At 53.5% G+C, this 25004-nt stretch overlaps 2 protein-coding genes across 7 annotated transcripts in view; both read left to right on the top strand.

The window, feature by feature from the left end:
* The first annotated feature begins 2215 nt into the window (after positions 1-2215).
* Positions 2216-5290, top strand: SUB1 (SUB1 regulator of transcription). The gene is made up of 4 exons (XM_068169533.1): positions 2216-2416; positions 2671-2790; positions 3152-3260; positions 4730-5290. The coding sequence occupies exons 1-4, from the start codon at positions 2330-2332 to the stop codon at positions 4807-4809; spliced, it is 396 nt and encodes a 131-aa protein (XP_068025634.1). The 5' UTR covers positions 2216-2329; the 3' UTR covers positions 4810-5290.
* A 7028-nt stretch (positions 5291-12318) lies between these two features.
* Positions 12319-25004, top strand: part of CELF5 (CUGBP Elav-like family member 5) — a 42718-nt gene continuing 30032 nt past the window's right edge. For 5 of the 6 annotated variants that reach the window (XM_068169528.1, XM_068169526.1, XM_068169529.1 and 2 more), the window contains exons 1-2: positions 12319-12616; positions 20599-20681. In XM_068169528.1, coding sequence (XP_068025629.1) covers positions 12334-12616; positions 20599-20681 — 366 coding nt within the window. In that variant the 5' untranslated portion in view covers positions 12319-12333. Of the gene's footprint in view, positions 12617-19904; positions 19924-20598; positions 20682-25004 lie in introns of those variants that run through there. The other variant, XM_068169530.1, reaches the window with a different exon arrangement.

Genomic DNA, 25004 nt, shown 5'->3' with positions numbered 1-25004 from the left:
GAGGGTCCTGTGGAGGCTGCAAAGCTGCTGAGGGGCTGGAGCAGCTCTGTGAGGAGGAAAGGCTGAGAGCCCTGGGGCTGAGAGCCTGCAGAAGAGCAGCCCCAGAGGGGATCTTAGTGCTCAGCAAAAGCTAAAGGGCCAGGGTCAAGAGGATGGGTCCAGAATTTTTTCTGTGGTGCCCAGCAGCAGGACAAGGAGCAACAGACACAAACTGGAACACAGAGAGTTCCACCTAAACATGGGGAAAAGTTCCTATGGGTGTGCTGGAGCCCTGGAGCAGGCTGTCCAGAGAGGTTTTGGAGTCTCCTGGTGAGAGATTTCAAACCCATCGTGATCCTGGGCAAGCTGCTGTGAGTGCCCTGCTTTAGCAGGGGGTTTGGGCTGGGTGATTGCCAGAGGTCCCTTCCAGCTCCACTGTGGTGGGTTCATTTGCTTCCAGCTGAGCTGGTCTGGCAAAGATAACATTGGGGGAAAATCTCAACCAACCACATCCACCATGCCGGGGCCCTGTGAGCATGAGTCAGTTCAAGTCCTACACACCACAGGGGTCGGTTGTAAAGTGGGAAACCGGCTACAGAAGGGGAAAGGCTGAGCCTTGTGCATTCATTCTGCCTCCTCCTAATGGCAGGGTAGCTAAGAAGTTTTCCTTGGTAAGACCTTTCTCTCAAGCACCAGGTCTCCCACCATCCCTTGTCTGGTGAGGAGGTACAAAGCCAGGTGTCTGTGTGAGCCCAGCCCAGCCTGGGCAGGGTGTTGGGCTCATACAAAGCCAGGTGTCTGTGTGAGCCCAGCCCAGCCTGGGCAGGGTGTTGGGCTCATACAAAGCCAGGTGTCTGTGTGAGACCAGCCCAGCCTGGGCAGGGTGTTGGGCTCATACAAAGCCAGGTGTCTGTGTGAGCCCAGCCTGGGCAGGGTGTTGGGCTCATACAAAGCCAGGTGTCTGTGTGAGCCCAGCCTGGGCAGGGTGTTGGGCTCGTACAAAGCCAGGTGTCTGTGTGAGCCCAACCCAGCCTGGACAGGGTGTTGGGCTCGTACAAAGCCAGGTGTCTGTGTGAGCTCAGCCCAGCCTGGACAGGGTGTTGGGCTCGTACAAAGCCAGGTGTCTGTGTGAGCTCAGCCCAGCCTGGACAGGGTGTTGGGCTCATACAAAGCCAGGTGTCTGTGTGAGCCCAGCCTGGGCAGGGTGTTGGGCTCATACAAAGCCAGGTGTCTGTGTGAGCCCAGCCTGGGCAGGGTGTTGGGCTCATACAAAGCCAGGTGTCTGTGTGAGCTCAGCCCAGCCTGGGCAGGGTGTTGGGCTCATACAAAGCCAGGTGTCTGTGTGAGCCCAGCCCAGCCTGGGCCGGGTGTTGGGCTCATACAAAGCCAGGTGTCTGTGTGAGCCCAGCCCAGCCTGGGCAGGGTGTTGGGCTCATACAAAGCCAGGTGTCTGTGTGAGCCCAGCCCAGCCTGGGCAGGGTGTTGGGCTCTGCAGGCTGCTGAGGGTGACCAAGCCTTCCCATGCCAGGACCCTTGCTGAATCCATCAAGTCCTGGGAATGCCTGGTGTGTCCCTGCTGCTCCCTCATCACCTGGGGCAAGGGTGGGGGAGCCCAGTTCAGGGCAGGCTGGTTCCAAGGCAGCTGCAATCTGTGCTGGTAGCCACCTGGGACCGCTCTGGGCTATGATCAAAGGTGCATGCAGACCTTCAAGGTCGAGCTCGATGGGGCCCTGCTCTAGTGCAAGATGTTCCTGCTCACTGCAGGGGGTTGGATAAGAAGCCCTTTGAAGCGTCCCATCCAACCCGATGCATTCAGGATTCTCAGGCAGATCCCTGCCGTGCAGAGAGGCACCTGGAAGTGTTTGGCACTTAAGGGTGGGGGCAGCTTGGACATTGCCCTTTCCAGAGGTACAAGACCAGCTTCAGGGAGACATGGAGAGGGCAGCGGAGAGGCAGAAGCCCAAAGCTCCATCACCCCTGTCCCCATCCACCCTCAACACCCTCAGGGCGAAAGGGAATTCTCCTCAGCCCGGGCGGAGCGCGGACCGCCGGCAGGGGGCGGTGGGCAGGGCGGGGCACGCGGCGGCACCGCAGCGCCGCAGCGATTGGCCGAGTGGCCGGTGCGCGGGAAGAGCGGGGAGCCGCGGGATTGGCGGGGGGCGGCGGCGGCGGGGCGGGGATTTGCTCTTGATAAGGGCGGCGGGGGAGCTGCGCAGGGCGCCTCCAGTCAGGCAGGGGTTGGGTGTGCTTGGTCTCGGCCCTTCTCTGCCCTCGCCCGCGGCCCGGCGCTTCTCTTGCTCCCCGTCCGCTCCTGGGCACGTCGGCGCCGACGCGCGGCTCTTCCCGTAGGATGCCTAAGGCCAAGGACTTGGTGGGGACGAGCAGCTCAGAGAGCAGCCCGGAGGAAGAGGAGGAGGAGGAGGAGGAGGAGGGCAAGGTACTGCCGCCCCGAGGAGTCGCCAGTAGAGCTCTCGGCCGGGTGCCGGTCCCGGGGCAGGTGGCGTTCCGTTCCTGCCTTTGTCGAGGGGCCCTTGGGCAGGGGCCTAGTGCCAGTGGAGGTTTTTAGCCGCAGCGTGTGGGCCTCGTCTGTGGGCCCTGAAGCTGGTGTGTGGTGGAGGCTCGGGGGTGGCCCAGGAGAAGGGCTGCGGCTCCTCCAACCAGGCTGCTCAAACTGGGCACCTCTCTTCCCAGAAAAGAAAGAGAGAGATGGCTTCCAAGTCAGAGAAAAGGCAGAAAACAGAGGCCAAACCTTCAAGAGAGGCAGAAAAACCTCCAGGACAAGGCAGTGAAGAGGAGGAGGGCATGTTCCAGGTATGGGTGGCAAGGATCCACTCTGAATAACCTCTCCCTCACAGGGTCACAGGATGGTAGGGGTTGGAAGGGACCTCCCAAGATCATGGAGTCCAACCCACCCCTGCCAGAGCAGGACCATAGACTCCAGCACAGGAACACATCCAGATGGGTCTGGAAAGTCCCCAGAGAAGGAGGCTCCATAACCTCTCTGGGGAGCCTGTTGCAGTGCTCCTCTCTGTACAGGGCTCCTCTACTTGTGGCTGAGCTGACTCCCTGGGGTGCCTGCTGTTCCTTGGCTGGTGCTGTGGCTTGTGGCCCTAGGGGCTGAGGAGCAGCTTGCTGGGAGGCTGGGTTTGATGCAGGCTCTGTGTCACCACAGATTGGGAAGATGCGCTATGTCCGAGTGTCCTGCTTCAAGGGGAAGGTCCTCGTGGACGTCAGGGAGTTCTACACTGACAAGAACGGTGAAAAGAAACCAGGGAGGAAAGGTACAGCCTTGTTCACGCCAGCTGGTGGCCATGGCCCTTGCTGGTCTCTGTGCCTCTGTTGCTGGCTCTCCAGCCCTGTCCCCCGGGCTTGGGAGGCTGCCACACTGAGGGACTGGGGAGCTGAGCAAACCACAGGGGAGGATTTAGTACTTGGCCTGGGGGACACCAGGAGGTGAAAAGCACAAAGAGCAAATGTGAGATGCTGGTGAGATCAGGAGCTTGGCCAGGACCACTCTGAGAAGCAGGGCAGGAAACTGCTGTGCAAGACTGATTCCACCACTGGGCAAGGGCAGGACTGCAAGGTGGAGAATGGGAGGTTGAAAACCCTGGCAGCTGGAGAAAGACAGACACATTTTTCTCCAGAGCTCTTCAACACTCAGCTTAGACCTTTTGCTTTGGAATTTTGACACAGTGACTTGCCACTTTGCCTCTTAGCTCACGGGCCCTAGGCTCTTGTACCCTGCAAAGATTCAGTGTGGGATTTCCTCAGCAACCTTTTGGTCTTTGCTGGAGACTTTGGTGTCAGGGCAGATGAACTTGCTTCAGCTCTGTTTGTTTTGTTGCCACCAAGCATGGTTTTTTCTTCCAGAGATTATTATCCATCAGGGACATTAACAAGTATAAATTGCTTACTTAGAGGGAACTGCAAATAGGAAGCAAAGCCCTGGAGCTTTTCTGTGCCACTAGAGGCAGAGAGGGGAAGGGAGCATTGTGGGCTCTTTCCAGGCTGGCAAAAGCACACTCACAATGTAGGACAGGAGGTCTATCAGTTAAAACTCAGATCATGGGGGGGGGAGGGAATACATATTTTTTGTTTCATTTAAATACCTCCTGTGCTATTTTTCTCAAGAGTTCTTTGCCTCTGATCTTTATCTAGAGAATTTAATAATGCTTAGGCCCAAGTTCTTTAATGTGCTTCTTAACAAAGCCAAAAGGAACAAGTTGAAAACATCTGGCTGGGACCCACACAGCTATTCCACTACTGTGTTTGGTTTGCAAGGGAGAAGGACAAGGACCTCAAGACCTTATCTTTGCTGGACCTAAAAAGAAGCCAGTTCTTCTCTAAAGTCACTCCAGTGATTTCAGCAGCAGTCTTCTTAGAGAAGAGGTGGCATTATTTCCTTTGGGCAGTTGAAAAGATGGTGTCCTACCTGCTGTGAGGAGTGTAAGGTTCTCCTGGAGTTCTTTCCCAACTCATGTGAGCTGGAATGTATAGTAGAGAATAGGCCACGAGGGGCTCTGGGACTCCTGAGAGGCAGCTTGAGCTCATACTCTCATATGGTGCTTCTGTGGTAGCATTGAGTACTTGCCATGGATGCTGAAGTGCTGCAGAAGGCTGCTGCTGTTCTCTGTTTCTGCCTCAAAAGATTCCAGGTTTCCCCTCTGTAAGCTGGTGTGAAGGGGCAAACCTGAAGTGCTGCTTGATGTTCACCCCTTGTGTCCTCTGAAACCTCTCCTGCTGTTCCTAGGGATTGCCCTGTCTGCTGAACAGTGGAACCAGCTGAAGGAGGTTATTCCTGAGGTTGATGCTGCAGTCAAGAAATTATAGTCTGAAGAGTCTTGGACACCTTCAATCTGTTGCCTTTCCCTTAAGGGCACTACAACTGTAAAGCCAAGGGCTCTTCTCTGGAGCCTTCTCACCTTGCTGGGGGTTCCTCACTGAGGTGGTGGGCATGCTGAAAAGTCCAGAGCCTTCTGTTTGCAGGAAGTAGGCTGTAATGAGCACCTAAAACAAGAGCCAGTGCTGTGAAGTGAGCCTTCAGCACCTCTGGCCTCAGACTGGTGAGGTGCATGACCCCAAGCTGGCTTTCCAGGGGTGGATGGCTTCAATCTACCTTGTAGAGTGTTCTGTACTGTTCTGCATCCATCACTGTCTTCCACTTGGCTGAATGTTGAGTAAGATGGGTTTGTGTACCTCATGTTGGCATTCTCTTGTGTTTCTTCCACATGGCATTCTGGCTATTTCAAGTACTTTGTGGTGGTGAGGGCTGTTTGGTGTATTTTTGGGTGACTTTGGGGTTTTTTTTTGGGGGGGGGGGGGGGTTGAGGAAGGGATTGTTGTACCTTAGCAACTGCTTTGTCTGGAGAGGGTGAGTATGCAAAATAAATGTGTTTGCATCATAAAAAGGAGATTGCCCTGTGTATTATAAATACCTTGGGTGTTTCACAGGTTGGCATCTTGGCTGTTTGAGGCACCCTTCTTTGTAGGCTGCTGTTGGATTTCCCTTTCAGAAGGAGAGTGCTCTGCAGTGTTTATTCTCATGATAGGTGCCTGTGCAGAAGCAGATTGTGGCCTGCTCCAGGTCCTGGGAAGGGCAAGCTAGAATGTGAATCATTCAGAGGAACTAATTATTAGCAGACTTGTTAAATAGAGGGGAAATAAAAGGCCTAAGGAGGGAAAAGACTATTCCTTACCCTGTGACAGAGAGAAATGACAAGCTGTGGAAAGAGTGGAGAGGATATTTTCTGCTTGAGCTCTAAATGGATCCCATTCTGGCATCAGATGCAGTAAGCACAGCCTTCCTAAGCAAGACTTTTCCAGACTTTTCAACAGCTTGTGTCTTTCATCTATTTTTGGGTTTTCTCTTGCCCTGGTTTCCATAGTATCTGAATGCTTCATGCTCTTAAATATATCTGACACTTGCAACACCTTGGTGAAGTAGGCGGTACTAAGGCCCTTGCTCTGTAGAGGTGCTAGGGCTGTAACAGGCTCAGGGCTGTGTGGAAGATGTGGTGTGGAGCAGGAAATTGAAACTAGGCTTTGCTGAGTGCTGAATTGGTAACTGCTGGGTTAACCTCTTTGCTAGGGACAGCAGGAGAAAGGGGAGGAAAAAACCAAACAATCTTCATCAAACTGTCTCTTAAAAGCATCTTGAAGGGTTCAATGATGTAGCTGCTTGAAGCAGGGGTGGAGAAGGGTAGGCTTCATGACTGAGGCAGCCTCCTCTAATCTTGTGCTCAGCTCTTCCCTATTTGTCACATTTCTTTCTCTCAAGTAACTGAGAGAGAGCATGAGGATACCAGACTGTGTCCCAAAGGCAGGTCACTAATGCTGTAAGCTAATTCCTGTGGAGTATTTATATTTATATATGTGGGTGGTGAGACACTGGAACAGGTTGCCCAGGGAGGCTGTGGATGCCCCTTCCCTGGAGGTGTTCAAAGCCAGGTTGGATGAGGCCTTGAGCAACCTGGGCTGGTGGGAGGTGTCCCTGCCCATTGGCAGGGGGGTTGGAACTAAATGATCTTCAAGGTCCCTTCCAACCCCAACTGGTCTATGAATTGATTTCTAACATGATGTCTTAATAGAGTGTTCAGAGACTCTAAGAAGACAAAAACAGAGGTGAAAAAAAAAGAGATGGTGTAAGTATGAACCCAAGATGCTGGGGATGCTCAGTCCTTTAATTTTGGCCCAGCCCTGGGGTACCCAAACTAAAGTGTGACCAAAGCAACCATCTGTGTGCATGGTCCGTGCTGCAGGAGTGTTTGGAGAGCAGAGGGAGAAGCTAAATCAGCAGAACTTAATATCTCTTGAGCCCAAACTAAACTTGGGCAGCTCACTTGAGTATTGCATGGTTCTAGAACTGATGAGTGGCCTCCCCTGGGTTGAGAAAGGAAGGCAACATCTCATTGTTCCCTGAATAGCTTTCCTTCAAGCTTTGGAGGAAAGAGTTTGCAACTCTTCTGTGTAACAGGCAACAAATCTCCTCTTTAGTTTTAATCCTTAAAACCCAGCTGTTCTTGATCAGACAGATAACTGGAATCTTTGATGTTCATTTCCAGTCTACCCACTGTGGCAGACAATTTCCTGTTGCAAAATTCACAAGCCTTAAAAATGAGTTAATTTCTGGTTTGTTGCAAAGTTAATGTGGTTTTTTTTTTTAACTCCCACCTCATCTTAATTTGGTTGGGAGAACAGATACCAAATGAAAGGGAAACAGTGAGGTCTTGGTAAACAAGAGGGGATGAAAGGCTGTGAGAGTTGTGGCTGTTCAGCCTGGAGAAGAGAAGGCTCCAGGGAGGCCTTAGAGCAGCCTTCCAGTACCTGAAGGGGTTACAGGAGAGCTGGACAGGGACTTCTGATAAGGGATTGTAGGGCTAGGATGAGGGCCAATGGCTTTGAGCTGGGTGAGAAGAGATTGAGACTGGAGATCAGGGAGAAAATTTGCCAGTGAGGGTGGGGAGAGACTGGCACAGGCTGCCCAGGGAGGCTGTGGCTGCCTCCTCCCTGGAAGTGTTCAAGGCCAGGCTGGATGAGGCCTTGAGCAAGCTGGGCTGGTGGGAGGTGTCCCTGCCCATGGCTGGGGGGCTGGAACTGAATGACCTTTATGATCCCTCCCAAGCCAACCCAATCTATCAATCTGTCAATCTCTGAAAGCTCATAGCTCATCCTCTTTTACACAGAGGATGTTTTTCTCTTGTGCTGATTTATCTGGGTGGCTTGGAGCAGTTTTCTCTGCAGAACCTTTTCCTCCAGCACAGGGGGGGGAAAAAAGTCACATAAACAGGAATTAACTTTTATCTTCTTGAGCTGCTATGGTGTTGCTTGGATGTTTTCTGCTAGGACTGTCTTAACTAGTCCTTTGGCTCATCTGCCTGGGGAGCAAATAGGTAAGGGAAGGCAGATTGTTTGGAAAGCTCCTTTTAGTTTGTTTAGGCTTTCCTGCCTAAAGTGTTGTCTCCTAGGTGATGTGGAAATTCAGAGCTTCAGCTGGTGTTTTCTCCATCCCTTGCTGCCTTTAGGAGCTGGAAGGAAAAGGCAGCTACACCCAATGCAAAGTGTATCTTCTTGTTCCTGCATCCTTTGGTTTGGGCTCTCCTCAAATTTGGGCCACCAGGCTGAGCCTCTCCACCTTTTATCTGCCCCAGGAAAGCAGGAGAGCATAGCTGTGTTTAACCTTGGGGTTGATTCCCTAGCAAATATCTCTCTGCAGAAGAGAAATTGCCTGGCCATGCTATGTGGGCTTCTTTTAACAGCTCTTTCTGGAAGCAGCATCTCAGGTCTGGGCAGAATCTGTTCCTTCATCCTCTGGGAATCATGCATCTGAGCTCTGCTGTGCCCCTTCTAGCTCTGCCTTGCAGCCTCCTCAGTGATAGATTCAACATGTTTCTTCCTCATCTACAAAGGTGACCTGTCACTTCCCTTCTTCACTCTCTCTCTGGGTGCTATGACTATCTTTTATCTACCCCTTAATCCTGTTACTGTGGTATATAATTCCTCTGTCTGGCTCTGTAAACTCTTCCCAGGTGCTGATTGACAGCTGTTCTATTTTTCCTTTACCAGCAGTATTTTTCTGTCTGTTTTCCTCTGCTGCAGATTAGAATATGTCCATTCATGGACTCTAAAAGATAGGGGATATATCTCTCCTTCTATATAGACTCTTTCTACCTGAGGCACTGGGTCCCTTGGGCTGTAACACAAGCCTAAAGCAGCTGGTGCTGCAGCAGCTGGCATGGAAAGGTGCTTGAAAACTCCTACTTGCTTAGCCCTGATGCAGCCAAGGTGAGGTTTGCTGCTGTTGTGGTAAAGGTTTCTTGTGCTGAAGATTGTCTTATCTGCTTGCAAGCTGTTAGAAATGAGCTTGACTCCTCCCAGGCTTCCCAGCTGATGCACCTGTGGCTTCCAAAGAGATGGCAGAATGCTGCAAGAGATGTAAACAGAGTTAGGACCAGTGTGAGGAGTTCTGCTCTTTTCAGAGTACTACCACCCTCAAATGCAAGGCAGCTCTGCAGCAAGAGTCTTGAGACACCCTGCAATGGCCCCTGGGTTCAGGCTGCAAAAAGCTGAGGGCCTTTGCGAGTCCATTTCAGTGGAAAGCCTGAATGCAGCTTCCAGGCTCTTGCACTTGCCCTGCCTAAGTGTTCTGGGAGGTCCCCACACAGGTGGGGACAAGAGCCAGGGCTGGAGAAAGAAAGGTACAGAACTGGGGTTTAGAGAAGGGTTGAGATTCTCTGCTGAGCACGAGAGGAGAGAGAATGAATCCACAGTGGCCAGCAGGTACCCCTTGGTTCTGCAGGGTCACTTTTCATTCTTGCCATGGCTTTAGCCTAGGTGCCAGGTGGGTGCTCATACATGAACAGTGAACAGTTCCTCCCCCTGTTCCCTAGCAGTGGTCCCCCTCTTCTTCCCCTGATAACCCATCCTCTTTTTCCTTACCTTTCCTGTGCAGGTATCAGCACTGAAACCTGCTGCAAGTCTCTCTCCTGTTGCAGGGGCTCAGAGTCAGCCCTTTACCTGTGTCTGCATAGCAGGTCTAGGCTGCATCTGAGCCAGTGTGAGGGGCGCTGTGGGGAGAAGGAAGGAAGGAGGAAAGGACTTGGGGAGCAGGCAAGAGGCCAGTCTGCTGAATTGGGCTGCTGCGTGGGAGCACGGAGCTGTCGCACTGGGGATGTGCGTTGGAGGGTCCCCTCCTCCACTTGCTGCCTCTCTCTGCAGAATGCAGGGCAAGGATAGCGGGAGCCGGCAGAAAGCTTCTAGCAGGGAGACAAAGCAAGGGGGAGAAAGGCCGGGCTGTGCCTGCACCGCAGTCCTTTGTAAAGCCTCGGGCCTGGCACGCTCAGCAGAGCCGAGCACCTGGCTCTGCCAAAGCGCTCTCTGCAAACAATCAAGCAAACACACCCCCTCCCTCCTCCCAGCAGGAGGGCGCAGAAGCCCATTCATCTTCAGGGCCAGGGGGGCAGGCTGCCGGGCTGCAATGGATGGCGTGGTGACAAGAGCCGTGCAGGCTGCAGAGGAAATGCCCTGTGGGAGCTGCAGGCGGTGCGTGGCCGTGGGTGGCAGAGCTGGGTTGGGCTGCAGCCCTGCAGCTGCGCTGCTGAGGGCAGCTGCTCCTTGTGGAGCGGGAGCCGTGCCTCAGCATCACCCCAGGCTAACAGAGGTGGAGGAGCAGAGAGCAGCCAGCCTGGGCCACCTGGGCTGTGCTGCTCAGAGCACTGCCCTGCCCTCCTGCCTCACGTCTCCTGTCAGAACTGGAGGAGCTGGGAGGAGAGCCATCCACATCCTGGCATCAGGAGGCAGATCAGACCCTGGCAGCAGTGATGGCTGCTTCAGTGTGGAGATGCAACCAGTTTCTGACCACCTAGCACAGTCTGAATGAGACCTAGCTGGAAATGCCTCTGCCAAGCTACATTCAGGGGAGAGCTGAGCTGTTCAATAGAAAGGCTTTGACTGCAAGGGCCATGGGCAGAGAGACTTGGCTGGGGTTGTAGACATGGAGCTACTTATCACTTCCCATTGCAGCTAAGCACTGTCCAGGACTGGTGCTGGTGGCTGTGCTCAGTACCCTATTGCATATCCTTCACTTCCTGTTAGTAGCAGTCCAAGAGCAAGCTCTTCTTTTGGGAGAGGCTCTGATGTTGGATTTCCTGACAGCTGATGACAATTTGTCCTTTTGAGACAAGTACCAGGTCCTACAAACCATACCTCCCACTCCTGCTGAGCACACAGGGACTATTTGTAGGTGCTCAGAGCTCCCCCCACTCTCTCCCAGGCCCTCACTGCTTCTGGAGCTTAGGCCCCAAAATACACCCCAAGGAGGATGGGTGCTGTGCCTTCTCCTGGGTCCTCTCATGCACTGGCCAGGGGTGAGATGTTGCTGTCTGTCACCACAAGAGTTCCTTTCTGAGGCCCAGGACAGTGTTGCTTGGAGCATGCCATGTTTCCAGCCACCTGACTGTGACTTCCACCAGGGTAAGCACAGAGTGTTTGCCTTGGCATGTTCATGGAGGTGAGAGAGAGTCAGTGTGCCAGGCCTGTCCTTAGAGTTCAGCTGCTGCCCTCCATACCACACAGGGGTGGCTCTAATGGCAGTGCAAGTTTAGCATTTATGGATGACTGCTGTGACAGTGTCCTTGGTCATGAGCCCATCTCTGTGTCACATCTCTGCCTTGGGGGCCTGAAGTGTCATGAGCCCACCCAGCTGAAAGTAATCCATCCTTATGCTGCCAGTTCAGGTCTACTTGAGACTTCAAACTTGGCAATCCAGTGTAGCTGCAGGTTGCCTGGGTGTTCCTCAGGGGTCTGACTCCTAGGTGTGTGGGCACCTATGTCATCTATCTATACCTCTAGCTTGTCTAATCACAGAATGGTTTGGGTTGGAAGAGACCTTAAAGATCATCCAGTTCCCCTCTCCCTGCCATGGGCAGGGACACCTCCCCCTAGACCAGGTGGCCTGAGGCCCTGTCTGACCTGGGCTTCAACACTTCCAGGGAGGGGACATCCACAACCTTTTTCAGTATCTCACCACCCTCTCTGGAAAGAATTTCTTCCTCATCTCCAGTCTCCATCTCTCCTCTTCCAGCTCATAAGCCATTGTCCCTCATCTGATCACTTACAGCCCTTGTCAAAAGTCCCTTCCCAGCCTTCCTGTAGCCCCCTTCAGGTACTGGAAGGTTGCTGTAAGGTCTCCCCAGGGCCTTCTCTTCAGCAGGCTGAACAGCCCCATCTCTCCCAGCCTGTCCCCATAGGGGAGGTGCTCCAGCCCTGTGATATCTTCATGCCACAATGGAGCAGCTTGGATGGGTTTGCTGCTGTGCTGCCAGCTGTTTTCCTGCCATTGTTTTAACCACCCCCACAGGGCACTTGCTGCCATCCAGGAGCTAGCACAGGGACGAACCCGTGGCCATTTCTCTCGCCTTGGGCTATCTAAAGCCATCTCTGTGGGATGGCTTCACCTCTGCAAGCTGAGTCCCTTCAGCTTCACCCTCAAGCTGCTCTCCTGGCTCCCAGTGTAGTCTCTAACGCAGCAGCTCCCCACCGATGCTGCGCCCCTCCAATAAGGGCGAGACCCACCGGTAACCGAGGCACGCCGCTTCTCCTTGCCCCGATAACTTATCGCACGCTGGGGACCTCCTCAGCGCGTCGCCTCCTCCCCTGGAGACGCTCCAGAACCTTCGCCTTCCGGCCAGCCCCTGCGGGGACCCCGGCCCCGCTCCCGGCGGCCGGCTCGGGCCCGCAGGGGGCGCTGCGGCGCGGCTCTTTGTGGCGCCGCGGCGGCGGCGCTGGCGGCGGGGCCGTTCCCAGCCGCGCTGCCTCCCCCGTCTGCCCGCCCGCCCGCAGCCGCGCCGGGCGCGGGGCATGGCCAGACTCACCGAGGGCGAGGCGAGGAGGCAGCCGCCGCCGCCGCTCCCGCTCCCGCCAGCGCCGCAGCCGCCGCGCCGAGCCTCCCCCATGAGCAGCAGCGGCGGCGCGGAGCCCCCCGCGCAGCCCGACAGCATGAAGGACCTGGATGCCATCAAGCTCTTCGTGGGGCAGATCCCGCGCAACCTGGAGGAGAAGGACCTCAAGCCGCTCTTCGAGCAGTTCGGCAAGATCTACGAGCTCACCGTGCTCAAGGACCGCTACACCGGCATGCACAAAGGTGAGCCCGGCCCCGCCACGGCACGGCCTGGATCGCTCCCCGGGGCGTGCACAAAGGGCGGTGAGTCCCACCGGCCCCCGCCCGCCCTCGGGTCGGTCCACGCGTGACCCGCCGCGACGCGATGCCGCTGCCTGTCTGCCTCTGCCTCGCCACCCCTCGATCCGCTGCCCGGGAAGGGCTCCGCATCCTCGGTGCCCGTGGGCAGGGGGTTCGGCGCCGTGGCTCGGGTGGGGTTCAGCGTCCCCGCGCCCCAGCCCCGCGGCCCCCGACCATGCCCACGCAAGTCCCCCCGGCCCCGGCACCCCGCCGCAGCTCGGGGCCTGGCGGCGGTACGCGGGATGCTGTGACAAAGGCGGCGAGATGCAGAGCGGAGCGGGCTGGAGCTGAGGCTGGAAGGGGAGCCCTCGGTGAGCCGTCAGCCACCCTCGCTGGGCTCTCGGACCAACACCCAGGCAGGAGCACGGGGCTACAGGCTTCAGATCCTCCTAACAAAGAGTATCGGGCGCAAATCTGCTGCTGCCAGTGGCGTTTCGGATAGACCAGGGCCCTTCCTGATGCTAGACTGGGGTAGATGGGGGGGTCTTTCATCGCTGACAGACCTTTAGTGAATGCTAAAAAGTTTGAGGAGGCTTATTTGGCCGCACCTGGTGCGGTATCGGAAAGCTGTATTTTGAAAAGCCTTTGCGTTCGAGATGTTGACTCCTTCTGTGGAGCAGCTCTGGTCCACCTCCAGCAGGTGTTTGGGATCTTGTGCTCACCACAGCTCCACCCATGAATGGGAATTCACCGAGCCCGGCTGCTGGGTGATCTGAGAGAGTGATTGCAGCAGCACTCCCTGGCACAGGTAGAGCAAGTCTGCAAGGGATCCTACAGCAAGCACCCTGAAACCTGTCAGTGCTCAGCCTGGGCCTTTGTGCCCTAAACCGATTCATGATGGGGCCGGGTGTGGATGTGCTCTGGAGGGAGTGTGAATTGCATTCGGTCCTGAGGCTTCTGATTTCAGATTTAGGAGGAAAGGTAAGAGAGAGTGAGAGTGTTGGGGCAACCTGAATTGTTCTAGACTGAACAGAGAGGGGAAGGGGAGAAGAGAAAAAATAATCATGGAGTCGTCCAGGTTGGAAGAGATCTCTCAGATCATCAAATCCAACCTTCTACCCAACACCTCCATGACCACCAGACTGTGTTTTTTAAACAGAAGGCCAAATCTCAGCCCAGCACTGAAGGAATACACTTCCTCAAGGGAGCCTGTGGGAGCTGGGCTGGCTTGGATTTAGGTGAGGTACGCCTGGCTGGGACCTCAGAACCAAAATGTCATGTGCTGGTGTGTGTGCAAGGGGCTGTCTCCAAACCTGCTACCATCTGACAGGGAGTTGTTAGGTTTCAAACCCAGTAAGGAGGAGAATGGGCCTGAGGCAAGAGGCAATTGCACATTTCATTTCAGTTGACATATTAAATATAGACTGTGTGGTCTGAGCTTAGGTTCCAGGCAGGAGACAGATTCTAGGGATCTGCCACTTAGATATGGAAATTAGAGGGGGCAGCACTGGTATTAGCCAGATCTCTGTGACGTTCACTTGCTGTTAAATGCAGGATTCCTGCAGCAAAATAAAGATAGCCTTTTGGTTTTGTCATCTTTCAGCTGATGCAGGTGTTGGTCAGAGGTGGCTGTTGCTGCTCTGCTCTGCCCAGCAGAGGCTGTTGAGCTGTGCAGGTTCTCCTATTGTTGTTTCCGTGCACCTTCGGTCGTCCCCTCCCTGTTTTGTACCAAGTGAAAGGTTGGGATTCCTTTTCTGGTGGCATGGGTTTATGTGCAGCCCCTCGATCTGGTTTGGGAATTGGTGGCCCCCCTCTCTGGAGAAGTCATTCCTCCACAAGGATGGGGCAGGGGTTTAGCAAGCAGCGAAGCAATGAGACATCCCCCCCAGTCCAGCCCACCCTGTCCCCATCCTTCCCTAGGACTGGCTGCACTATCTTAGGCTCCATGCGAGAAGGCCAACCTGGTGAGGAGCTGCTGCTCCCCTTGGGATCAGCAGGCCTGGAGGATGCCAGGCCTCACCTGGAAGCCATGGTGGCCTGAAGCACTGCACAGGAGTTGGCCAGGCCTTGCCAGCACTTGCTCAGGGCAGGATTTGGGCAGATCCGGATAACTCTGCACCCATACAGCAGCCATCATCTTTCTGGGGCAGTTGTAACAGCAGATTCAGTTTTCTCTTCCCTGTGTTCCCAGATCTGCAGTGAGATCTGATTGACGCCTCACTTGCAGCTTCCATCTGCTTTTTTTCCCCTTTCTTTCCCTAAATTGGGAGAAGCAGTTGAGTGAGGAGCCAGCACTGCTGGTGAAGCCCAGCAAGCTCCTCTTGCAATCTCTTGCAGCTTGCCATGGATCTGAGCAGCTGCCTCTGTTCCCAGGGAGGTGGGAAAGGCCTGCCAGGGGCAGGAGGGTGTGAATTGGGCTGCAGGGTCTGAGAGCCCCAGAGCTAAGAGTGCCCTGTGCAGATGCTGAGGACTGATGAATTCACTGGTGGCAGAGGAGGGCTCTTCAGGCCTCTCAGCAACACGAGCACCATTACAAAATGGTTTTCTTAGTGCCTGACCATGGCTCAGCAACCTGACTACTGCTGGTTGATGCTGTTCCAGCCTCCTAATATTATTCATGAGGCAGTTTTTCTATTTATGTTAATCACAGATGCATTTGCATGTTAATGGCAGTGTTTGTCTTAAAGCTAATATTTTCATGGGAAAAGCAGGGAGACATCTGAATAGGCTTTTGGAATGGGTTGGAGGAGACCAAGCAGGGAAAATCAAGTGGAAATTTTTGGCCTTGTGTTGCAGGATTGGGCAGAAGGCAGCTCCTCCATGAGTGTCAACTGTGGTCTCCTAGATGGGTTTCCTAGCAGTGGAGAAAGCGAAGAGGTTTTGGAGCCTGAGACGCTGAGCTGCGGGGGAATGGCAGGGCCAGGAGCAGCCCTCTCCCAGGGCATGTGGAGAAGCATACAGCATGTGGACAGCTGGGTGGCTTTTCCAAAGGACAAGGAGGCAATAGGAGAAAAAACCCTCAGCCTCACTTGCCTCTCTGGCAGCTGAGTTTTGACTCAGCTTCTGCAGGCTTGTAGATAAGCTCCCCGCTGACTCCATGCTTCCCCTGCTGAAGTATTTGATGTGATTTCTAATGCTAAGCTGAATCTAGAGACCCCACTCTTCTGCACACTGACAGCTTTTTCTTGCTCAAGGCTTTAGGCTGCTGATGTCTGGAGTAACATTTAGGATCTGAAGGGACTATAAATCCCAGAGTCGATGTGTGGTTTGGAGGGAGGATCAGGCACAGAATGTGTCGTCTTCTTTCCACCCCCCCCCCCTCCCCCTTCCCTCCCTCTTCTTTTGCTGCAGTCTCTTGCAAGTGGAACTGGGCTGGGTTCTGTTTACAGGGAGCTGGAAACCCTCCTTGAGCCAGTGGGAGTAGGGTGGTGTCACTCAACACTAAGGAGACATAAAGATTCTTGAGAGATCCTTGGCAGAATGATGATGGCACTAAGTCAGAGTTTACACTTAAACCTTCCCCCCCCCCTCCCCCCCCCCCCCTTCCCTTTCTTTCTATTTTTCTGAATAGAATTTTTATGATTAGTGTAGCTCAGAATTTATGATGAAGGTGGCACAGGATTCCTACCAGCAGAATCACTACAAGTCCAGCCTGTGGGTGCTACACAATTCATAACACAACTGGTCTGAGGGTTTCTAATCATCTGGGCCCCCTGCAGATGGGGGTCAGATTTTAATATGTGCTTTGCTGTATCAATAGAACAATCACAGCCCAGACTCAGGGGGGAAAAAAAAATCCTATAAAAGGAGATGAGTCACTCAGTTCTGGGAGGGAGCAGATGATGCTTCCATGGCCACTGAGGGTCCAGGCTCTCGCTGCCCAGCAGTCCAAGTCCCCCCATTTAGGACTTGTAGTGTCTTGATTTTACAAGCCAGTGCTCTGGGTGCTGTTCTGCTTCCCTGCTCTGTGCATGGCTCATCCCCACCACCTGCCTGGCCCCATGCCTGGGACCTTGGAGGCCGTTGCTTTTTAACACCCTGAGCAGTTTCTAACACCGTGTCTCATGTCTCAGCAGGCAGGACTGACTTGGTGTTAGAAGTGCCCAAAGGGTCAGAAGCCTGTCAGCCCGAGTTTGTTGTGAACTAAGGCAGGAAACGTGGAAGTGAGAAAACCCAGCGAGAGTGACAGGCCCCTTTGCACCTCTCTGGACATCTCCTCACTGTTGAGTCCATCCCTGGGTCAATCTGTCAGGCTCAAAAGTTTTTAGGAGCCTGAAGATGCCATGAAAGACAGGCAGGAGCCTGTCACAGCATGGAAACCCTCCCTGGCTGGGAAAACAGAGGTTTTCCTTCGGCCTTTGGAGTTTCTGGGAGCTTCAGGCACCTGGGCTTGGGCAGGGGACACAGGGAGGCTGCAGAAAATGCCTGGTGCTTCGCTTTCTTGCTGAAGTAAGTGCTGCTGAGGAGCAGCTGAAGAGTCACTTTGCAGGAGATAATGTCTCTTCAGGAATGTTCTTTTTCCCAGATATTTGTTTACCCACTTAGGCTCAGAGTGTAGTGTGCCTACAACTCCCCTTCCTGCATTTCTGCTCAGCACTTTGCAGAGAGAAGAGAATTGACTCCTCCAGCCCACCTCCAAAACATCTGGCTGTGGAGGGGCAGGAATTGTGTTTTCCAAACAATGCATTTGATCTCTTTAGCTCCCTCCTTTTCCCAGCCTCCCAGATTCCTCCCATTTGGTAAGCAAGGATGAGATTAAATGAAGGAGCTGAATGTTCTGAAAGCTTAAGAGATGTGGAGAGCTCAGGGATGGAGCAGTAGGCAAGGGCTGTCCTGTGCCTGTAGGCTTGTTTGTCCCTGTCCAGCCCCGACACGGTGTTATTAGAGGCTACTTGAGTGCTGTTTCATGCTGGAGTGGAGGGAGGGAGGACAAGGTGGCTCCCATTGAGCAAATGTCCTTTAAGAGCAGAGCAGCAGCAGCCAGGATTGCCCTGGGAGTGAAAACAGGAGGTTCGAGTGGGACATTTCCAGGCTGCGTAGCTGCAGGATGCTTCTGTCTCCAGGGGCTGCTCTCTCTAGGTGCAGACACCTGAGCACCTATACCATGAGCAGTGGTTTGAGCTGCCTTTGCTGGAGGGAAGAGGAGGACTGGAGGGCTCTAGGGAGGGGATTTATGGCACTCTTTTTTGGATTGATGCTGAGCTTTCCAAATCCCTGCTCTGCCATGATGGCAGTGGTTTGCATAATAACTCTGTCCCTCTGTGAGGAGTCTCTCTCCTTTATTCCCACTCAATGCTGCTCCTTTGTCCAATCCCCCCTTTTTTTTTGTATCCTTGTTCTCCCATGGACTGAAGGTTTTGAGCCTGCCAGTGTGTATTGCCTCAGTTTTAATGTTCCTGAGCCCTGGAACTGGGGCTCCAGGTTTGAGTGCCTGGCTCAGCAGGTAGGTGGCCATAGATTTATTCCTCTCCTGTCCTTAGTTTTCTAAGATTTGATGGCTCATTCTCCTGAGAGAAGGATGATGTCTTCATTGCACTTGGACAGGGTACACTGAAACTCTTGGTGGAGTAAACTGCTTCTTCCCAACTCCTGACTTGAGAGTTTTCTATCCTCCACCTCACCCTGTTTATCTTAGGAGGGGGTCATGTGTGTCTTGCAAAGTAGTGGGAATGGAGCAGCAGGTGGAATTAAGTAAGCTTTTGCATTTGGGATTCCAGGCCTCCAAATCTGTTAGAGACAGTGATTGGCTCTACAGATGCTGTTGAGGCTTCTCCTGATGCTTCACATCACAGCAGTCTGTGAGGGGGAGAACAAAAGCCAAGGGCAGCTTCTCCCCCACAATAGAGCCAGCTGCCTTTGCCATGAGAAGTGAAGGTTACCACCATGCTTCCTGGCCTCACTATCCAGTGACCCCACGTCTGGCCTTGGTGCAGCAATTCTCAGTTCAAAACTTGGGCAAGAATCACAGAATGGTAGGGGTTGGAAGGGACCTCCAGCATTTATCAGGGGTTTGAAGGGACCTCCAGTAATCGTCAAGTGCAACCCCCCTGCCAAAGCAGGATCACCCAGGGCAGGTCCCACAGGAATGCATCCAGATGAGTTTTGAAGGTGTCCTCCTCTGGACACTCCACAACCTCTCTGGGCAGCCTGCTCCAGGGCTCCAGCACCCTCAGACCAAAGAGGTTTCTCCTCCTGTTGAGGTGGAACCCCCTGGGTTCCAGTTTCTGTTGTTCCTTATCCTAATGCTGGGCACCACCAAAACGAGCCTAGCACCTTCATCCTCACACCCACCCCTCAGATGATTATAGACATTGATAAGATCCCCAGGAGCTTAATTCCCTGTTAGAGATATTTAATACTTCTCTGCTGTTAGTGAAGGGTATTTTTCTTTTTCCTTAGCAAGAGCTGTGAGGACAGATGTGATTTGCTTGGCTGCTGCAGCTTGCTGGAGTTGGGGTGGGAGAACAGCATAGTCTCGTTGCCATGGGTTGGGATTGTCCTGAGGGTCAGAGGATCACAGGATGTTAGGGGTTGAAAGGGACCTCTGGAGATCATCAAGCCCAACCCCCCTGCCAGGGCAGGATCATAGAATCCAGCACAGGAATGCATCCAGATGGGTCTTGAAAGTCTCCAGAGAAGGAGACTCCACAACCCCCCTGGAGAGCCTGGCTTCCATGTGGCCTAAAAGTGTTGTGTACCATGGAGTCACTCTGGGGTGGAGGGGAGAGATGTAGGCAGCCCCTGCTCTACATCCACTTCTGGATCCATGAAAGCTGAAGCAGCTTTGGAGTACCCCAAGCCAGGCAGAAGAAGGTGGCTGGAAGGAGCAGGCCTTTCTGGGCCTTAACGATGCATCTGCAGCCCCAGCACTGCAGCGGACTTCTAGCCACAAGCTGAAGGGCCATGCCCTGCCTTTGCTTAGGATGGGAGATGCCACTGTGAATAGGAGCAGGATGAGTGAAGGGGTCAGATGCATTCTAGCAGCTTGAGCCTATTCTCCAGTGCTTTGCCCATCCTCATCTGAAGCAACTCAAGTGACGGAGCTCCAGGCACTTCCCTGGGGAGATCATTCCACAGTCTAATAAATCTCTCTCTGCTAGGAAATGGTTCTTGATAACCAGCCAAATTTTTTCCTCTTTTGCTTAGTTGCATTTGATTATTCTTAGCATCAGAGCACCCAAAGATGATCCCTATTCTTTCTGAAGGGGTTACAGTTCCTCCCCTCCTCCCTTGGCTTCAGTGTTTGGCTAAGATGTTGACTCAAACCTTGGGTAAGAATGTCAGGATTTGGCCTTTTCCCTGTGCTTTTCATCTTGCTCCTCGAGTTGGCCCTTGCAGAATGCATTCTGCTTTCTGTCCTCCCTGTTTCCTTCGGTGTGCTTGTGTGTGTTTGTGCACATGGGATGGGGGTGTGCATGGCACAGAAAGGCCTTCTGTAGCTTGCCATGGAGCATGGAGCCTAAAATCCCAGATGCTTTTCTCCTTTCCTTGCCTTTTTGGCAGCAGTCATCATGGTGGGCCTTGCATCTTTTGTGATCTTTGTCTTTTGGGCTGGTTTTCCCCCAGGCAATGTTAGCTTGTGGTTTGCTCCCTTGTTGTTTCCCCACCTGATTCAACACCCATTTCAAACCTAGTTGATTCACTGGGATCCCTTCCATCGGCCTTGGATGGGGCCTGCAAGTCCTTTAATGTTGTTTCTTTGTCTTTGACACATCCAGATGACATAACATTCTCACCTTTAATTAGCAAGCCCTTCACCCCCTGTTCAAGTCTCACCCGAGGGCACCTCCTCTGTACCTGGGCAGAAATGTTGTGATGGAGACCTGCTGGAACAGGGCAGCACCTGCAGTTCTTGTACTTGGGTAACCTGCTGTTACCAGAGAGTAATGTGCTGACCTGCATCTGCAGTTGCATGGCTAACCTGATGCTTGCTGTATCCACTGCAGGTTGTGCATTCCTCACATACTGTGCCAGAGACTCTGCCATCAAAGCCCAGACAGCACTGCATGAACAGAAGACTTTGCCAGGGGTAAGTCCCAGTGAATTGTGCCGGGGGTTCATGCCATGGGGATTGTCAGGGGGAGGGAGTGAGGGTGAGAAGTGGCTTGGATTAATGCTTCTGCTTGTGAAGGAGAAGAGTAGTTTGAGGCTTAGAACAGGGATGTGGGAGCCAAAGCACAGCACTGCTCCTCAAGAGCTGCTGCTCTTTTATCCACCTTGCTGAGGCTGCCCAGTGTTGCTCCAGCCAAGCTCTGTGTTGCTCTGTGGTGTGACATCTTCAGTTACCTGTCAGTGGGGAGCTGTGGCCTTTGGGGTGAAGTGGGTGGGCCCAGCCTGCACTGAAAGCTGTCAGGAGACAAGAGAAGGTACCAGACCCTTTTCTTCCAGGTGTGCAGAACTGCCTGGTACATCCACTCCCAGTCTGTTCTTGCCCTGCAGGGCATTGGAACACTTTCTTGGGTGGTTCTCTGCAGGACCTTTGGGTCAGTTTTGGTCATGTTGATGACTTCTGGTGTAGTGGCTGAGTTGGCTCAACATCTCAGGGGAAAAAACCCAACAAATTCCTTCTCCCCTCCTCCTCCTGAAAAACCAAACACCAAATCATCCCTAAAAAACCAAACACCCAATCTCCCCCCCCCAAAAGCCCCAAAACTACAACACTGGCCACATCCCATTGTTTGGAAGACAAATGGATTCTAGAGGTGAGCCAAAGACTGCTGAATTAGCTGTGGGTCTCTTCCTGGATCCTGCTCTCTCCACAGCTGGCCATAGGAGCAAAGTGCTGCAGGGCATGCAGGAGGCCAGGCACTGTGGAACAGGTTCCCTCCTTGCAGGGAGGTCCTCTGCCTCCCTGCTGGTGAGCTGAAAGGAGTTGTGAATTGTTGCCATTCCCGTTTTGGTCTGATTGGAGAGCTTTGACTGGGCAGTTCCCTGGCTGCTCTGAGGGGGTTGATGTTGTAAGGATTCATTTGGAGGTGAGCAGGCAGAGGCCGTTGGGTACTTGTAGACAGGAGCTCATAGGAGGCCCTGAGTGCTGAAGGCAGCAGAATAATTCATGTAAACCAGGGCTCTCTGGAGATGGGTTAGAAATTCTTAACCATGCTGTTTCCTTTTTAACCCATACAGGTCCAGACAGCTTCCCTCCCCTCTCCCAGCTCCTTTCAACACCTCCACACGCATCCTGTTCCTTCTTTGCTTGCCTGTGCTCCCTTTTGGCAGGGGCCTGTGTGGGCATTTGAGGGCTAGAAAATTCCTGGGACTTTAATTGCCACCTAACAGGGTCTTTACTGGTTTGGGTTACCTCAGGGTAGCAAGTGGAAAGAGTGCAGCTAACCAGGTGCTCAAAGGGTGTTGGAGTGAGGGGATAAGGTCAGCTTTTGAGGCTAAAGCAAGGTAATTTGTGTGTTGGTCCAGGGCAGGATTGACAGAGGCTGCAAGAACAAAGCAAAGGATGGAGGAGCAGTTGTGATGAGTCATTGTACAGTGCTGGAACATGATGGAGAGCACAGACCTGTCTGCAGAGGGACTCTGAAAGGTTGTTCATGTGACACTCAGCAGATTCAAAGTGATTTCATAGAAACATAGAATCATGGAATGGTTTGGGTTGGAAGGCACCTCCAAGATCAGCCAGTTCCAACCCCCCTGCCATGGGCAGGGGACACCTCCCACCAGCCCAGCTTGCTCAAGGCCTCATCCAAGCTGGACTTGAGCACTTCCAGGGAGGGGACAGCCACAGCCTCCCCTGGACAACCTGTTCCAGTGTCTCCCCACCCTCACTGTCAAGAATCTCTTCCTCTTCTCCAGTCTCAGTCTCCCCTCTCCCAGCTCAAAGCCCCTGCCCCTCCTCCTGGCACTACAAGCCCTCAGTTTTGCTGCAGTTTTACTTCAGGAATTTGTTGCATGTTTTGCTCTCTGCTGTCTGTGCTCTCCATGGTTACCCAGTGCTGCATGGAGTAGTGTTTAAAGCAGCAATTTAGCTGAGCTATGATGATCTCAAGGCTTTTTATGTTAAGGGAGGTGTAAGAAACTGCTGGGGAATAGTAAGAAGCCTGTGCTAGCTGAGTACTTTCAAACATGTTTGTCTGGAGACAGTTAATGAGCAATGTGGTGTAATTAAGCTTCAGGATTAAGATGAAGATGAGCTGTGCTGTATTTGGAGCTGTCTGTTTTCAGGCTGGCAATGCACCACTTCATCATATTTAGCCTCTCTGTTGGAAATGAGAGACCTTCAATGACCAAGGCAGGGAGATGCTCTCTCTTTTGGTCATTTTTAGTGATCATTTAGTGAGGGAGGGCTCTTCCATTCTGGTAGTAACCATTCTGATGTGCAGAGGCTTGGCTTGGATGTGGGCTGGGTGACCTGAGGTAGCTCACAGCCCTGTTTTGCTGGCTTGGTTTCACAGAAAGCCAGGAGGTGATCAGCTGTGTATCATCTTCCCTAAACTCGTGCCTTGCCTGCCTGCTGAGCTGGGGAGTTGCTCTCAGTGCAGTCTGGAAGTAACAAATGTGTGAATCTTCCTTTGGGGAAGGAAGGATGGAGCTTCCTAGTACAGAGAGGGTGATGCTCATCCTGGGTGAATTAGCAGAAGGATCTGATCACCCAGGCTTACTCAGGAGCTTAGAAGAATGCCAAGTGAGAAGCTCAATGTGAGCCAGCAGTGTGCTCATGCAGCCCAGAAGGCAGCTGTGTCCTAGGCTGCATCAAGAGGGCTGTGGACAGCAGGTCTCCCCCTTTACTGTGCTCTGCTGAGACCCCACCTCCAGTCCTGCCTCCAGCGTAAGGACACAGAGCTGCTGGAGCGAGGCCAAAGGAGGCCACAAAGATGATCCAAGGGCTGGAGCAGCTCTGCTGTGAGCACAGGCTGAGGGAGCTGGGGGTGTTCAGCCTGGAGAAGAGAAGACTCCAGGGGTACCTTAGAGCTGCCTTCCAGTAGCTGAAGGGATCCTGCAGGAAGGCTGCAGAGGGACTTTTCCTGAGCATGTCTAGAGATAAGGCAAGGGAGAATAATTTGAAGCTGAGGGAGAGCAGGGTTAGTCTGGAGCTGAGGAAGAAGTTCTGCAGTGTGAGGCTGGTGAGACTGTGTGGAACAGGTTGCCCAGAGAGGCTGTGGATGCCTCCTCCCTGGAGGTGTTCAAGGCCAGGCTGGATGAGGACCTGAGCAGCTGAGTCTAGTTGAGAGGTGTCCCTGCCTAGGGCAGGGAGGTTGGAGCAGATGATCTCTGAGGTCCCTTCCAAACTAGGATGCTGTTAACTGGGCTAAGCAGGAAAAATGCCCTGCCCTGTGGCTGTGTGGGCAAGGAGCCTGCTTCCACACACTGTGGTGTCCCTCAGATGTGGACAGCAACCTCAGCACAGCCACAGGGCTGGCATGCAGCACGACAAGGTTTGCCCAGCAGCCTGGGGGGTACTTGTGCTGAGGGGAGAGCACATCACCCCCTGCTCACAGCAGCTTGTGCTGTGCAGCAGATAGGCAGTGCCAGCCCCGTGGCCACTTCTCTGCCACCTCCTAACCAGCTCCACCTCCTAACCAGGCTGACATGTTCCTATTCCCTGCCCTTCCCCTCCTGCATGTGCAAAGATCCTCTTCAGTGCTGCCCAGTTTTGCTCCCTGAGGCTGGGCAACTGCAGGATTCAGTCTGACTGTCCAAACAAAGCAGTTTGATGGGTCCCAAAGCCTCAACAGAGATGGAGACAGAGCTGCCTGAGGAGCAAACCAGGAACCAGCTCCCTTTGTGGCCTGAATCCACAGGCCTTGGGCGAAAGACACACAACCCGTGGAGACTGAAGAGAGGCAAAGTTCTTGGCTCTGAGAAGCAGAGGGAGTCAAAGCCCTGCTTAGACTCCTTCCTGAATCATAGAATCAATAAGGTTGGAAAAGACCTCAGAGATCCCCAAGTCCAACCTATCACCCAACACCTCCTGACTAACTAACCCATGGCTCCAAGTGCCACCTCCAATCCCTTTTTGAACACCTCCAGGGACGGTGACTCCACCACCTCCCTGGGCAGCACATTCCAGTGGCCAATTACTCTTTCTGTGAAGAACTTTCTCCTCACCTCCAGCCTAGACTTCCCCTGGCACAGCTTGAGACTCTGTCCTCTTGTTCTGGTGCTGGTTGCCTGGGAGAGGAGACCACCCCCCACCTGGCTACGACCTCCCTGCAGGCAGTCGCAGACAGCAAGAAGGTCTCCCCTGAGCCTCCTCTTCTCCGGGAACCCAGAGCCCTCCTTCCACTGCCAGCCAGCTGAGCAGTGAAGTGTTTCACCTTCTCCCCACTCCCTGGCACACTCTTCCCTGGCTTGGTGAAGCGATATTATGTCTCAATAAGCCATTCCTTTGATTCCTGATTGT

The sequence above is a fragment of the Melanerpes formicivorus genome, unplaced genomic scaffold (assembly GCF_026170545.1).
Source record: "Melanerpes formicivorus ecotype bairdi unplaced genomic scaffold, bMelFor1.0.p_v2 SCAF_187, whole genome shotgun sequence".
Classification (NCBI taxonomy): domain Eukaryota; kingdom Metazoa; phylum Chordata; class Aves; order Piciformes; family Picidae; genus Melanerpes; species Melanerpes formicivorus.
This window is presented reverse-complemented; position numbering and strand designations above follow the sequence as displayed.

Coding starts and splice junctions, on each gene's coding strand:
- SUB1 (XM_068169533.1), top strand. CDS start 2,330: ATGCCTAAGGCCAAGGACTTGGTGGGGACGAGCAGCTCAGAGAGCAGC. Junction 2,417..2,670: donor AGGAGGAGGAGGAGGGCAAG/GTACTGCCGCCC, acceptor CTCTCTTCCCAG/AAAAGAAAGAGAGAGATGGC. Junction 2,791..3,151: donor AGGAGGAGGGCATGTTCCAG/GTATGGGTGGCA, acceptor GTGTCACCACAG/ATTGGGAAGATGCGCTATGT.